The sequence below is a fragment of the Centrocercus urophasianus genome, unplaced genomic scaffold (genome assembly GCF_019232065.1).
Source record: "Centrocercus urophasianus isolate 14NV4802_14NV808 unplaced genomic scaffold, USGS_Curo_1.0 seq_11, whole genome shotgun sequence".
NCBI classification, from domain to species: Eukaryota; Metazoa; Chordata; class Aves; order Galliformes; family Phasianidae; genus Centrocercus; species Centrocercus urophasianus.
The window spans coordinates 18,065,335-18,080,526 of record NW_024884253.1 but is presented as its reverse complement, the minus strand read 5'-3'; the positions used below and the strand labels follow the sequence as shown (position 1 = coordinate 18,080,526).

The following is a 15,192-nucleotide window of genomic DNA, read 5'->3' as shown; positions in this document are numbered from 1 at the left end:
CACTTACTGCAGCATACTTCACCTACAAATACTGAAAGTTAGTTTTACAAAAGATTACTTTTAAGAAGCACTTCCAAACCTACCTTTCTCATAACGGACTGGGAAGCTTATAAGACAAATTATATGCAATCAGAATAACCAAACTATTTGTATTCTCACTTATTTAATAATTATAGGAGCAGTTTTCTACAGTGGCTTTAATTCAGCTGCCTGCCATCCAAGTATGCTGAAAAGAAAAAAAAAATCTCAAAATGCGGACAAATAAAACTGTATTTGAACAGCTCACTCTCCAGTGGAAGCTTTTTCATTTTAATTTCCAGGAGACCCTATAGGTGGTGCTCGTACACCACGATATTTTGGAACATTAGTCTTGCATGAGCAGTCCGGATACACACCTTGCATATCTTTAGACAGGAAATGAAAGGACAGGCAAGAAAAATACCACAATTACAAGTTGAAATAATCATTTTTGACAGGAATGAGAGTAAAACACACACAAAAAAAGTTAAGTGTGTATAAAACATTTTGTATTAAGCTTACAGATGCTGGTACGCAATTCCAAATGCTACTTGGCTGCTACTGAAATAGTAATCAGCTTAAAATAATTACCTTCAGGTGATGTATGCTATTTGAACATTGATTTTGGATATTTACAAACTGACATACTTGATTTTGTCTGAGAACCTCTGAGGAAGCTTTTAAATTTGCCTGACAACAAACTGCAAGAGGCAACCTCATCCTAACATATCAAAATAGTCAATTTAGGAAACGTTCACTCTGTTCACCTCCAAAGCAGACTTTAAATATATATATATATGCACATATATAGCCTGTATCTGTTGAACAGAAAGCTCCAAATGCAGCTAGCAACTGTAAATTAACATGCAATTAACTTAGCAAACTTCCAGCGTTGGCTCTTTGACAGCTGTAATTTCTCAAACCAGTCCCTGCAGTAGTACCAGCAGGCAACTTTTACTTGTTGAGCAACTTCAGAAGAAATTCCATAAGGAAAACACCTGTATAATCAGCTTGGTATTTTCAGAACACTCTGAAAATTTGCATTGCACTAGTAGTCAAGATTCTCTTGTCCATGACTCCTCCCTTTTTGTTTTTCATTTGGGAAAGCTGGGGCGGGAGGAGGGGAAGGAGGAAGAAGAAAGGAAGGGCTGCAGTACCAGCTATCTCACTTTCTCCCTACGTTTTCTATACCTTCACTTACAATTTCAGTCTGTTTCCATCAAAGCTGACACTAAAGAGCTGGGGACAAAACATGAGTGAAGGTTAGCTACATGATCCCTGCATGTGCATACCTGCATGCTTGATACACATTTATGTACTGAGATCTCTTTCTTACAACTAATGAAACAAAAGAAACCTCTCATTTGCTCAAAAAATTTATAAAAGTTAAGACTGTGTGGAAGCTACAATTCAGGAGTGCTGTCATTTTGGGAGAGTAATTTCTCAGAACGACTTTAAAAATCAAGTGCCACCTTCTGAAATAAAACAGTTGTAAGAGGCACTTACTTTATTAACATAATATCAAGCCTTTATAATAATTTCTGTTCCTTTGCTTAACTAGGATATTTCTTCTAAAGCTTTTAACAAATACATGATTTATCATATTTTATTCATCTATTTGTAAACCTGAAGAACATGAGGAACACCCAGGTATCCATGGAACCAAAACATAATTCAGCTGACAGCACATGAAGTTAAACATTTTCCCACTAAACTGCAGAGATTTTGCACTTGTAATTTCAATTGCCAGTGACCTTAGGTCCTTGAAAACTACAGGAAAACAGAGTAGCTTTGGATTCATATACATAAAAAGCACTTAAAATATTTACAAAAACAACAGAATGTTAATCAGAATCAGGAAAAAAGAAATGAAGATGTAACAAAGACAGAAACCCAAAGTAAACTGTGAAGGTTGCCTTGTAGTCAAGATGAAAAGCAGCACAAGTCCAAGATGCCTTCAGCTTTCCTCATGCAGGTGGCTACCAGACTTCAGAGGTGAGACCAACTGTCTCCTGCACACGACTTTTGCGTGGGTGTCGTCTCTGCCTGCATTCCTCTTCGTTCCCCCTACACCACTGTATTTGTGCTGCAGTTCTGCTCACGCACATCCCGTTTTACATTCTTTCCTTCGTGAGCCTTTATTTTATTGACAATCTGCGATTCTGTTCGTTACTTTGTTCAGCAGATTGCAGTAATTTTATTAGGACTGAATGTTTCACATGCTGAAGTGCAAACAATGCTGCTGAGAAGATAAGCTGTGCATGTGGTTTTCTGCTCCATATAGATTTTCTTGTAGATTTTAAAAACAATCCACTTCACAAAAGGTTTCCTCGCTCCCTCTTCCTGAAATTTGTTCACTGCCCCACATTACGGAACGTGACTGTAAGTTATGTATGGGTTGTTGGCTGGTAAGTGAGAGAGTTGATGAAAATTTCAGGATACAAAATTCCAATATCAAGTTCTAACAAGAAAATAATTAAGAAAGTTATTCAAAAATTCTGTAGTAAGATCTAGAGAGGTAAAGTACCTGTAGGAACAGTTAACAACATGTCAAAGAAAAAAAAGTCACTTCAGAAAAGCAGGGAGAGGGAGATTAGGGATTTATCTTCACAGTAATGCCAGGAGATTAGTTGAAAAGATAAAAGAATTAGCTTTCAATGTGAACCACAAGATGATAAGGCATGCATTATATTGGACATGGTAAGGACATGAATGCAGTCGGATAAATGATCTGAAGGTGTTTAAAACAGCTTAGAGTAAAAAGGGAATAATGTTATGATAAAGTCTAAACCATGAATAGGGAGGATAATTATTGAATTTGTAACTCTCAGGAGCCATTGAAAGTCTTATTTGGAGAACTACAGGGGAAGAACATAGGAATCCTTGCCTCGAGGTAAGGCTGAAAAACCTTTAATTTAGAATGCCCTTTGCTCTGCAATCCAGAGACCAAACAGAGAAGTAGTAATCACTATATATATTTTTTATTTATTGTTGCAAAGAAGTTTTTTCTCCAATACAGAAAATCTTTCAAATGGAGGAATAAGATTTTGCAGTTATGACAATTATGGTGCTACACACTCGAAAGACAGACCTGAAAATATTTCTCAACTTTTCAGATTTTAAAGGCATTAACACTTGTTCAGTAGTAATAGTTTATACACGAGACAACATTCAGTTATTGCTGTTGGTAGAAGAAGCATGTCCATATATTAGAGGTGTACCTGCAACTTGGCAGATATAATATACAGCAGAAGCATAAATTCTGAAGATCACAGTTGGCCCTGCTATTAAAACATAATTTAGTGAGGTAGGTCATGTAGTTTTAGAACAGCAGCACGACAGGAAATCTACCATCAAGACAATAATTTCATTTTAAATTCCTTCCCAGGAGCAACTGTCCACAAAAATCTCCTGCTTGGTTTCAAAATCAAGTTAAAGTTGGATTTAAAAAAGATTAAAGGCCAGCTGTCTTTGGTTCTATTTTACAGAAACCCTTTGCTTAAAATTGATTTGATATATGTAAAGCTAACCAGGTATGCCTGATGAAATATATACTCTCCAAGTTCAAACACCTTTGGGAAACCCAAATTGTTTCAAATAAACCCAAAAAATCATGCAAGTCCATCCTCTCTCATTCCTGGCATAGGCACTGAAGTTGTAAGATGTACATCACACATGTATGCACACGACCATCAGGGAAATGCCAGTGTGTCTATTAATGTGCTTTCTTCATGTTTTCATTAACAGAACCCTCTATGTTATCTTACATTTTTTCAAGTTACTCTTAACGTATCTATCTTAATGTATCTGTCTTAACATATAATACAGTTTTCTAGCTGGAGGAAAAAATGTATTTTTTAGAATACAGCACCGTCAGAACTATTTCTTAAAAAATATGTTTTACTTCAAATGAAAACCCTCACTGGATCTTTTTTCTGAGGAGGTAAAGGCCCCTTTACCAGCTGTTATCTCACACCGAGATTGCGTTGTCCCTTTCTTGGCACAGCCAGTTTGTGCCTGCTGGCCAAAGGACTGAAAGCAGTCAAAAATCCATTCACTTCTTGCCCAGCAGATGCTTTTCTGCTTGTACTGTGACTTGTGACATGCCTGCTGCAGTAAATAAAAGGGTGAAGCATTGTTAAAACCTATGCAGCTTTCAGGATATCTCATACAGTACAGCAGCAATTACTCCAACAGCAAGTGCCTGTGCTGTTACTTAAGTGTGCCATAAACTACATACAATACTTGGTGCATTATTATTGTTGAAAAAACAACATTCCAGATGACGCAGCACCAGAAAGGATAGCAAAGATCTTCTGTAATTAGCCTTTTGACAGTCTTTGTGTGGCAAACAATGGAAGGTGAAAAGAAGGTTATATGGTGTAATAGAGACCATTTGCTGACAGCACATTTATCTAAAAATTGAACTGTGTACACAAACACCAATGTAAGGCTTGAACCCACACTGCAGGAATACCTGCAGCACAGTGTGCAGGCTGCTGTCAAGAAGGAATTAGCATTTTGACTTTAAAAGTGTCAAAATCACTTTGATTTCCATGGTTTAACAGCAGCTTCCCTATGAACATAATCAGGCTTCTATTCTTCTGCCCATATTTTGAGTGTCTGTATCACAGAAGTGTAAAGTGTGACCAGCAGCTCTGCTGACACTGAAGAACAAAGCACATACACTGTACCACCTACTGCCTTACTGGACATGCGGTCACACCACCAGTACCAAACAGGGGCAGCTGTAGCTGCTGCCCAGAGGCGGCCCAGGACTGAGTGACTGGAAGAGAACGAAGCAATCTTTGAGCAACATTTGCTGCCGTTTTGCCCCACATTCTCCCAACATCTCATCAGTTTCTCAGTTTCATGAGTCCTAAAATTCTTTCTTTTCTTGTATTAAATAAACTGTGCAGTCAAGTGTACAGTAGTTTCAGTTACAGCTTCAATCTAATCAGGTGAAACACATAACTCCTGGATTTATATTATTTGATAGTAGCAGTGTTCAAAATTACATTTCAATAAATTTCATTTCACAAAAAAACTTTACTGTGGAAAGAAAATATCAATTCAACTTAAACCAACTTCTCTCTTAGTTCAATGTTTGTACGGAAAAATAATTAAGCAGTCCACTAAGAAAGGCATAATCTGTTCATAAGCATGCAGGTATCAATTTTATCTTATGAGAATTTTTCCATGTTCCAGTTGCTTCATTCCTTATTACATGCTGCAAAAGGCAGTAATAATTTTTATAGCCAAATATCTCTTCATAAGATACCAGGTGGCTTTCAATATTTACTATTTAAGTCATGCATGAAATTTAAACATTACAAAAAATGACTTACCCGTTGACACTCCTGAAATATGCACATTTTCAGAATGTTCTGCAAGAGCACCATTTCCTAAAATTAAACATAATGAATAAGCTAATTTCCAAGATAAAATTTGTAAAAATTCTTCAGATACCTTTTTACAGAAGAGAAAGAACAAAACCAAAGTATTTTAATTAATATTAAGAGTTACAGGGCCCAGGTTCGTTTTATGATAGAAGTTAGAGAAAAAACTAGAGGAAAAAGTTATTATATAACAAAAATAAAAACAACCACCATTAATGCATTAAGAACAACCACTTACAATAGAAAGTTTAAGTGAGGATAGTAGCAAAACTCTGAGAAACTTCAGATATTTTAGATGGAAAATTTGGAATTATTTTTCCATCAACTGTTATGTTGTTTTCAAGAAAGGTTTATTTCAATGCACCTTCCCCATCTCCTCCTAGATAGAAGTAAATGTTATGGAAATATAGACAGCCCCAGCAAAACAAGCATCCATTTCACACTGAATGTGGCCTACACTCTTTCCCAGAAAGATATTCCAGACAAATCCAAGAACCAGCTACCCCAATGTTCACTGCATCTTTTCTCTAACCTTTATGTTTTTAAAGCCAAACCTCCCAGGCATTTCAGGAGGAGGGAGCTACTTTCATAAATAAGCTGCTCTGAACACAGGTGGTCAATCTAAAATTTGAAATGTATCAATGAGAGAAATTTTAAACCCCTCAGTCACACTTCCTCCAAGTCTCGTTCTGCTGTAGTGTGCCACATCCCACCTGTTTTTAAACAGGCAAAATCATTGGTCTACACCAGTGCAACGTACCTGCAAGACCTTGGGGTAACAAGATCCCAAAGCACATACAAAAACAAATTCCTCTTATATCAAGCTTACAAGACTGCTGACTCATTTGACCTAAACACAGATCGACGCAAGCTTCTCAACACCTCTCAGTTGCAGTGCTTACAGATAAAATGCTTCACGAGTTCCTCCCAAGGTTGACACTAAATACAAAAAGGCAATTTTTCACTTCCCAAAGAATGAAAACAATTAGAAGACTTATTATCAGAATTCATAGGATAATATTACATCTACTTTTTTTCTTTTATTTCCCAAACTAAATTTGGGCTCTTAAAGGGAAGTTTTTCTTTTCCCCATATTTTACATGCTAATTTCATTACAGATATTTACATACCAAGTTGTTTAAAAAAAAAAATTTCCCACTGTGATTCCCCTGTAAGTTCAAAAGGCAGAAAACCACAAAAATGACTTCAAATACTGCTGTATCAAGAGAGCAACTATTATCCATTAAACTGCTTGCAAAAATCAAGTGTATCTGTAATTTTAAAAAAAGCTATTAGAATCATAGAATTACTCAGGTTGGAAAAGACCTTAAAGATCACTAAGTCCAACCACAAATTGTATTCTACAAATACTTCCTCTATTTTGCACATAACTTGACGTGCCAAGGAATGCTCCTCACTGATTTCACATCTTCAGTAACACTTAGCTCTACATTTACAAAATAACACCATATTTGATACAAAGGAGCTTTATTTATAACAGATTCCACGAGAGCACATTTCCAATTGCTTTGTTTTCTATTATTGCTATCAACATAAGAAAAATGTTACTACTTCAAGATCTTTAGTTTTATGTCTTGCAAATTACGGTAGCAATTATTCACCAATTGCATACTTTCAAAGAGGGCTCATTCAGAGATAGATGCAAGGCATATACAAAAGATTCTGAAAAAATAAACTGTAAATAATAACCAAAAGCATACTAAAATGGGAACTCAAACCCAAATCCTGCACACATTCACTCAGAATTGTTAGAATAAGAACATCAGTTTGCAAAATGGAACGCTTTAATATTTTCCTTCCAAATACCTTTTGTGATCAAACAGTTTAATTCAGCACGGTGATGTTATATTTATTTTCAGGCTATCTTCTGCGTTTAGTCAGAAGCACTAACGTGTGATGACAAAGACAATGCAGATCCAAATATTATAACACCAAAGGAAGCTTTTTTATTTCATTCCCCATAACCCTTCGTTAAAAAAATAGATGAAGCTTAAAAAGTTCTCAAATTATGATTTCCTCCTTTTTCATTCGAAACTCTCCCTGAAATACTGTGTTCAGATGCTATATAAACATTATTAACTGCTGGCACCTTTATAAAATTCCTAGACAATGATCCTTACAAGAGCTCAAGAATTCTGAACTCAGCACTGCTGGGGCCACACCTTGAGTACAGTGTTCAGTATTGTGCCCCTCCCCACGAGACAGACATTGAGGCCCTGGAGTATGACCAGAGCAGGGCAATGAACAGTTGGACTGGATGATCTCGCAGGTCTTTTCCAAGCTTAGTGATTCTATGATTCCATGATAATCATGTCACACAGTTCTATATAAACTGAGTGCTCTAGAACATCAATGTACTAGATAACAGAACAGTAATTTTCATTAAAATTTGGTAGCGTTATTATCTTTGAAATTCCTTTTTGTCTACTTAATACAGCAGAATATGAGTGTATTAAAAAATTTCTTATGTCACCAATGAGCTTCCATGTTCCTTGACATTTTCAGCAGTTTGCTCCTTCAACAGGCACCTCCAGCACAAGTAATGCAAAGGCTGGCTGTGCCTGGCTGCAGACACAGCGTGCACTTGGGGCCAGAGGGAAGCACAGCGCAGCTCACATACTGAGCTACTCTGCCTGGGAGAAATCAACTCTCATTTTCAAAACCTGACTTTTTTTTTTCCCTGGTGATTCTTTTAAAAAATCATTAGTATAAACAGGATGGTATCATCTCCTTATTACATACATAAGACAAATGGACAAGAGCTATTTAATGTCACTGAAGCTTAAGACAATAAAGGCAAGACAAATTTACTCCTGTAGCTTAAGATAAGGGTAGCAACCATGTTTAAGTAAGAAAATTCAAATGAATGGGGCTCAAGATAAAAAACAAGCATTCCCTACAGGGTTTTTTGTTTGTTTGCTCATTTTTAAACCAAAATATAATCTTTGTAAAATAGGATATGAGACTTCTTAAACCCCCGTTAACAGGTTTAATGAAAGCACAGAAAATACATCTAAGAGTCTTCTAATGTGGTGCACGTTTGTTGTTACCACTGCTGACAGCAGACCTAAATGCTGACAGCAGACCTAAAAGATCACTTGACTGTAATGAAAAGCTAGCCAACTCATTATTACAGCAGTTTGACTGTTTATAGGGTATATCTGCAATCTGGAAACGTCTTCATTTGAGATACTTTTCTGTCTCAAATAACTTTAAAAGTTCCTTACATGTTCCAAGTATGGCTACAGTCTAAATACGGACCAACTACTAATTGGGATGGACTCCTCCAGAAAATCCTAGTTTCCACAGGTCACGTAGTGCCTCATATTTATTTCCATGGAAACTACAACAAATACAAAGAGCTCAATAATACTATTTGAGAGCGAAAGTTCTCAGCTACAAATCACTTTTTTTTTTTTTTTTAAACCACAGTCACCACCATTAACTGTGCATTTTCACCAGCAATGAACAAGAATCTGCACACTGTGCTCACAAAAATACTGCACTAACAGAGGTGACCCACAGTCACCGCTGCCACTGCAGAAATGCATCACTCACTGCCTCACTGTGCTCATATCCAATGTTTGGTTTCCATTACTGTTCAGCAAGCGTCAAAAGAAAAAAAAAACAAACATGACCCTTTTCTTCTGCGTGGAATCTGGAGAGGAAATCAAACTACACAGAAGATAAGAACCAGTCCTGGAAGATATCTGACTCATTAATATCATTTAATTTCAGCACAAACAGGAAAATAAATAGATGCTGGAAGATGGGGCAGGAAACAAGAAAAACATCATAGCAGTACGCCTACATCCAACACCAACAAATTGCAAAAAATTTGAAGAAAAACAACAAACCAAAGATTTAATGCCTGAAAAGCGTGCTATGATTGAAAAACATAGCTATAGGGTCCTATATACTTGACAGCCACACTGCCATGCAATGCTTGGACTAACACAGAGCCCAGCCATAGAGCTGCGGCTTTCCTTTCAGGTCTGCCCCCTGCGAGCCTCCTGCTCGATGGCATGCTCACTTAGGATATCAAATAATCACTCTAATTAAAACCTTGTTTCAATTTCAGTTTGACTAAAAGTACTAAAATGAATGCATGGTTAACTGATGAGTACTGTAAAAGCGCACCCTAAAAATCTGCAACGTGTGGATTTGTCCACTGTGATAGTGAAATTTAATTTTGTTTATTTAATTCCTCGTTTGTAAGAGGAATATTTATCTTGGGACTGAATTAAAGTCAAACAGTGTTTTACAAAAAAATTAATTTCACTGTTGAAATGAAAAACGGGGGGAAAAACATTCACAGTAGGAAACAACACACCAAACTTCTTTCTGTGGACAAATAACTCATTGATTTAGCAACAGAAGAATCACACCATCATATCTGCACTGACGCTAAATTCTCCTGTGTCAGGATTAAGCCTCTGACATTAGCTTTTACAGCCCAATTACAGCCACCTATAACTGGAATTGTGTAAGCTGAGGAGCTGCAGTAACCAAATGACTGAGGGGAAAGATCTCTTCCTAAACTACCTTGTATTGAGGCATCATGCAGTGCTTAACAGATTCCATGTAAGTAGGCTGGGCCTGATATTTCTCTTGAACTACATTTATCAGGGAGACATTATCAAATCCACTTCTTCACATCACGTACTTCCAAATGTGTTCCTTATGGTACATACTCAGCTTGCTTTAAATCAGACAACACACTTCACGGTCAAACTTCCTTTCTTCATCCTACTTCCAAGATTCCCATCCTATTCTGTATCAGAAAGAACAAGCTCGACTTATTTACAGACTTGTCAGCTGTACTAATCTGCACCAATTTGTAGTTCTAACTAACCAAATATGAACAATAACAACAGAACACAAACCTTACAACACACTTCCATAAATAAACTGTTGGTACCCTACATATCTCACCACTAAAAAGTCCTTTAACAAAGGCCCAATAGTACAGTAGTCCAAAGATAGCAACATCCTTCTAGAATTACGGGAACTGGAAACATGCATGTCTCCACAGAATTACAGCAAACTTCTTGTAAACGACCTTATGTGCCAGCACATTTTGTGCTAATGACAGGCAGCAGCCATCCCACCCCCACCTCCTGCAGATACCCAAGGACTGTTCTGCATAGTGAGCTGCACCAGACAGCAGTGAGGCTGAACTGCAGCTTTGCAAAATCTTTGGGAGAAGGGCAAAGCTTGCCTGCCTGGCTGTCACACAGCGGAGGGCATACCTGTGCTGAATTTAAAGGGAAGGCGTAATTTCTCACAGCACAGCATGGGGGAGACCAACTGAGAAGCGAGTACTACTTCCCTCCTCCAGATAAAACATGTGTTCAGCATGCAACCAAAAATACTACATTGAATTACTTGACATCCACCTCACATGCAATGTATGTGAGAAGGAAATTGTACAAGATTCGCCTGAGTCTTTCCACTCACCTACAACTTCTCATCTTTTGAACACTTTGCACTTGTATTTTTTAAACTGCTCTACATTTAGAATTAACGCTTCTGATGCAGGGATTTACCTGCATCAGGGAAATCCCAGACTGGGAGAATTCACTAAAAGCAGCCCTGCAGAGAATCACAGAATTGTAGGGGTTGGAAGGGACCTCTAAAGATCATTGAGACCAATCCCCCTGCCAAAGCAGGTTCCCTACAGCAGGTCGCACAGGTAGGCATCCAGGCAGGTCTTGAACATCTCCAGAGAAGGAGACTCCACCACCTCCCTGGGCAGCCTGTTCCAGTGCTCCGTCACCTCACTGTAAAGAAGTTCTTGCGCACATTTGTGCGGAACTTCCTATGCTGCAGCTTATGTCCGTTTCCCCTTGTCCTGTCTCCACTCACCACTGAAAAGAGACTGGCCTCACCACTATGGCCCCCACACTTCAGATATTTATAAACTTGGATCAGGTCCCCTCTCAGTCGTCTTTTCTCAAGGCTGAACAGACCCAGATCACTCAGCCTTTCTTTATAGGAGAGATGCTCCAGGCCCTTCACCATTTTCGTGGCCCTCCGCTGGACTCTTTCCAAGAGATCCCTGTCTTTTTTGTACTGAGGAGCCCAGAACTGCACGCAGTACTCCAGATGAGGCCTCACCAGGGCAGAGTAGAGGGGGAGGATCACCTCCCTTGACCTGCTGGCCACGCTCTTTTTAATGCACCCCAGAATGCCATTGGCCCTCTTGGCCACAAAGGCACACTGCTGGCTCATGGCCAACCTGTCGTCCACCAGGACACCCAGGTCCCTCTCTGCAGAGCTCCTCTCCAGCAGCTCATCCCCCAGCCTGTATTGGTGCATGCAATTATTCCTCCCTAGGTCTAAGACTGTACACTTGCTTCTGTTGCACTCATATGGTTTCTTACTGTCCAGGTCTTGCTGAATGGCAGCACGGCCTTCAGGCGTGTCAGCCAATCCTCCCAACTTTGTATCATCAGCAAACTTGCTGAGGGTGGCCACTATCCCCTCATCAAGGTCACTGATGAAGATGCTGAACAAGACCCGACCCAGCACATACCCCTGGGGGACACAACTGGTTACAGGTGTCCAGCCAAACTCTGCACCACCAACAACGACCCTCTGCGCTCTGCCAGTCAGCCAGTTCTCAACTCACCTCACTGTCCACTCATCTATCCCACACTTCCTCAGCTTTGTTATAAGGATGTCGTGGGAGACAGTATCAAATGCCTTTCTAAAATCAAGGTAGACTACATCTAACGCTCTTCCCCCATCCACCCAGCATGTGACATCATAGAAGGCCACCAGGTTGGTCAAAGACGACCTCCCAAAGAAGGACTTGGGGGTTCCAGTCCCCAAGTGTGCACTTGAAGCCCAGAAGGCCAAGAGTATCCTGGGCTGCATCAACAGGGTGGCAGCAGGCAGATGGAAGGGATTGTCCCCCTCTGCTCTACTCTTATGAGGACCCACCTGAAGCACTGTGTCCAGATCTGGGGTCCCCAGCTCAAGAAGGACGTGGAACTGCTGGAGTGGGTCCACAGGAGGCCACAAAGATGATCAGAGGGCTGGAGCACCTCTCCTTAGAAGAAAGGCTGAGGGAATTGGGATTGTTCAGCCTGGTAAAAAGAAGGCTCCAGGGAGATCTCACTGTGCCTTTCCAGTACTTAGAAGTTCATAAACAGAAGGGAGAGTGACTATTTACATGGTCTGATAGTGACAGGACAAGGAGCAACAGTTTTAAACTATACAAAGGGAGATTAGACCAGATATTAGGCAGAAATTCTTTACTCAGAGGGTGGTAATGCACTGCCAGAGCCTGCCCAGAAAGCTGTGGGTGTCCCACCCCTGTAGCCGTTCGAGGCCATAGTAGATGGGGCCCTGGGCAGCCTGAGCTGGGGGACAGCAGCCCTGCTCATGGCACAGTGATGGAACTGGATGAGCTTTAAAGTCCCTTCCAATCCAAATCATTCTGTGATCAATATTCACAACACAATACGGCTGCACAGCACACAGCAAATTCTGATCATGTGATACAGACAGTATTTTCCATAATCTCAAATGGATGCGAGGGCACAAGAGAGTTCCAAGTTGCTGTTTCACCCTTCATAATCTATAAAAGTTTCTGAGAATATTTCTGGCATCTTCTCTTCTTTTTTCCCCCCTACGCAAAACATCTCCTCCTACCACTGCAGAACTCTATTATAAAAATTCAGAATTTGCCTTCTTCAGAAGACAGGATCAGAGCTGTGTGTGAAACTTCAACATCATAAAGAAATTAAAGTTGAGCAAATAGCCAAAGTATTTGAAACTTACCCTCCCAGAACAGTTCATGAAATGAACAGTGTTATTGCTATAGGGAATGCTTCAAATTGAGGTGTGGCTGAGCTGAGAGCACACAGTCCACTGGAGCCAGGCAACATTTGCAGTGTCTCTGCACCCAGCAGCACAGCAAAGCAACAGCATTCCTAGATTCCTACAGAAACCAGTCACCATCATTACAGGTGACACCATTTCCTGCCTTCTGAAGCCACATCATCCACTAGACATGGAATCAATATGTTGGGGCACCAGTAAGCTATTTCAATTAACTAATCATGGCAAGATTAGCGATCCACAGTCACTTCCTGCCAACAGCCCCTATTACAGCTCTTTGTGTAGTACTTTGCATCTCTGACCAAAAACTTTCGTCAGATATCCAACCACAGCTTCTCTAAAAAAGGGCAGTTTAGCGTAAGCTTATACATTTTATGACAAAAGGCAACTAAAAAAGCATCATGAGAAATATCGACCCACTTCTAGGTGTTAAATGATTAATAACCCCCGTTTAGTTGAAGAACTTTCGGAAGAGTTATTGATCAACAGTTTGCTATTAATTAGTTACCTGCAGTGTTGCCGTATTTCCTACTGGACGACAGAAATTTCAGCTGGTCATTTTGTAAAATATCATTAAGCTGTGCAGTAAGGTGTTAATTACCCTTCCAGGTAAGAGAAGAATTAAATAACCATTTGTTATAATATGAAATTACGCAAGCAGCATGACAGAAGCACTGAGACAAAGCCTTACTGCTGTGCAGACATCAGCTGAAATCTACTAAAAGCAAATTGAGCAGAGTGACACGATTTATTTCAAATCTCTATAACAGAACATCTGCTACAAAGAAGATACAGTGAATATATATTTTAAATTTCAAACGGTGAAAGTAAATTGTCTTGTGAAATGAGAAAGTTGTGTATAATCCACAATGGCATAATCAATTTCTTAATTAAGGAAATAATAAAAACGACTAACAGATTAAACTATACTGAAACAGTGGCATATTTAAATGTGGTTATGACAAAAGCACAAAATAAGCACATAAAATGTCACTGTAAGGACAGTAATGCAAGGCATTTGTTTATAATAACGCTGTTACTTTATGACGTACCATTTTTATTTTAGGCCAACTGATGTAGTTTATTTAGGAAACTAACACAAGAACTAGAGAATCTATTCTGCAGTGGAATTACAGGCAACTTATATATACCTACATATATATATATATATACATATTTAACTTTTTACAGCAACCACTATCTGACTTTCTTCTAGAAGACACTAATTCACAAGACATTCCTACTACTTACGTGTACGCAGTCCCATGGGCCACATTTGAGCCAGTCCAAAGAAAGCCCTTCAGAAACGTATATGACATAAGCATTAAATCTTCAGTGTAACTTATTTTGCTCTACAAAGCTGCTCCTGCAAGGCTGCAGGACCTGTCATCACACTCCCTCATCCTACTATTTACCGCAAGAAGTGTGATCAGCTCTGGCAGCTTCAGATCTATCAGTGAGGCTCCATCTCAATGCCAGGCATGCCCTTCTGCTTCCCCACAGTCATTCAGTATGAGGAACACAAGCTCTTTTTTTTTTTTGGACTCTTAGACACAGCGTACACAATCCCAACTGTGAATATTGTCATGAGACACAAAATAAAGCACTTAGAAAAATCCATATAAACCATAATGAGTGTAGAGGCCCAGAGCCCTTTACCACTATTGCTCTTCATGCCAGTCTTTGCCAGCCAGATGATGCTGGAGCACCTCAGTACTGCCATGAGCTCCACTAGGCTGCAGTGAGTGAACATCTGGAAGATCTTGCAGGCTACAGAGCGAGCTCGCTGTAATTCCTGCTGTATAAGTGTAGCTTGGCTTCTCTGCCACCTTCCATCCTTTCTCTGTCCTTCTGGAAGCAGCAGCTTCCCGTTGCTGTCAATCAACTATGCAAACAACCAGCA

General features: G+C 39.4%; 1 protein-coding gene across 2 annotated transcripts in view; it reads right to left on the bottom strand.

The window, feature by feature from the left end:
• Positions 1-15,192, bottom strand: part of LRP12 (LDL receptor related protein 12) — a 50,651-nt gene that overhangs the window by 15,405 nt on the left and 20,054 nt on the right. Inside the window, exons 1-2 of one of the 2 annotated variants that reach the window (XM_042833513.1) lie at positions 14,541-14,571; positions 5,367-5,423 (exon numbers count right to left, since the gene is read on the bottom strand). In XM_042833513.1, coding sequence (XP_042689447.1) covers positions 5,367-5,423; positions 14,541-14,565 — 82 coding nt within the window. In that variant the 5' untranslated portion in view covers positions 14,566-14,571. Of the gene's footprint in view, positions 1-5,366; positions 5,424-14,540; positions 14,572-15,192 lie in introns of those variants that run through there. The other variant, XM_042833507.1, reaches the window with a different exon arrangement.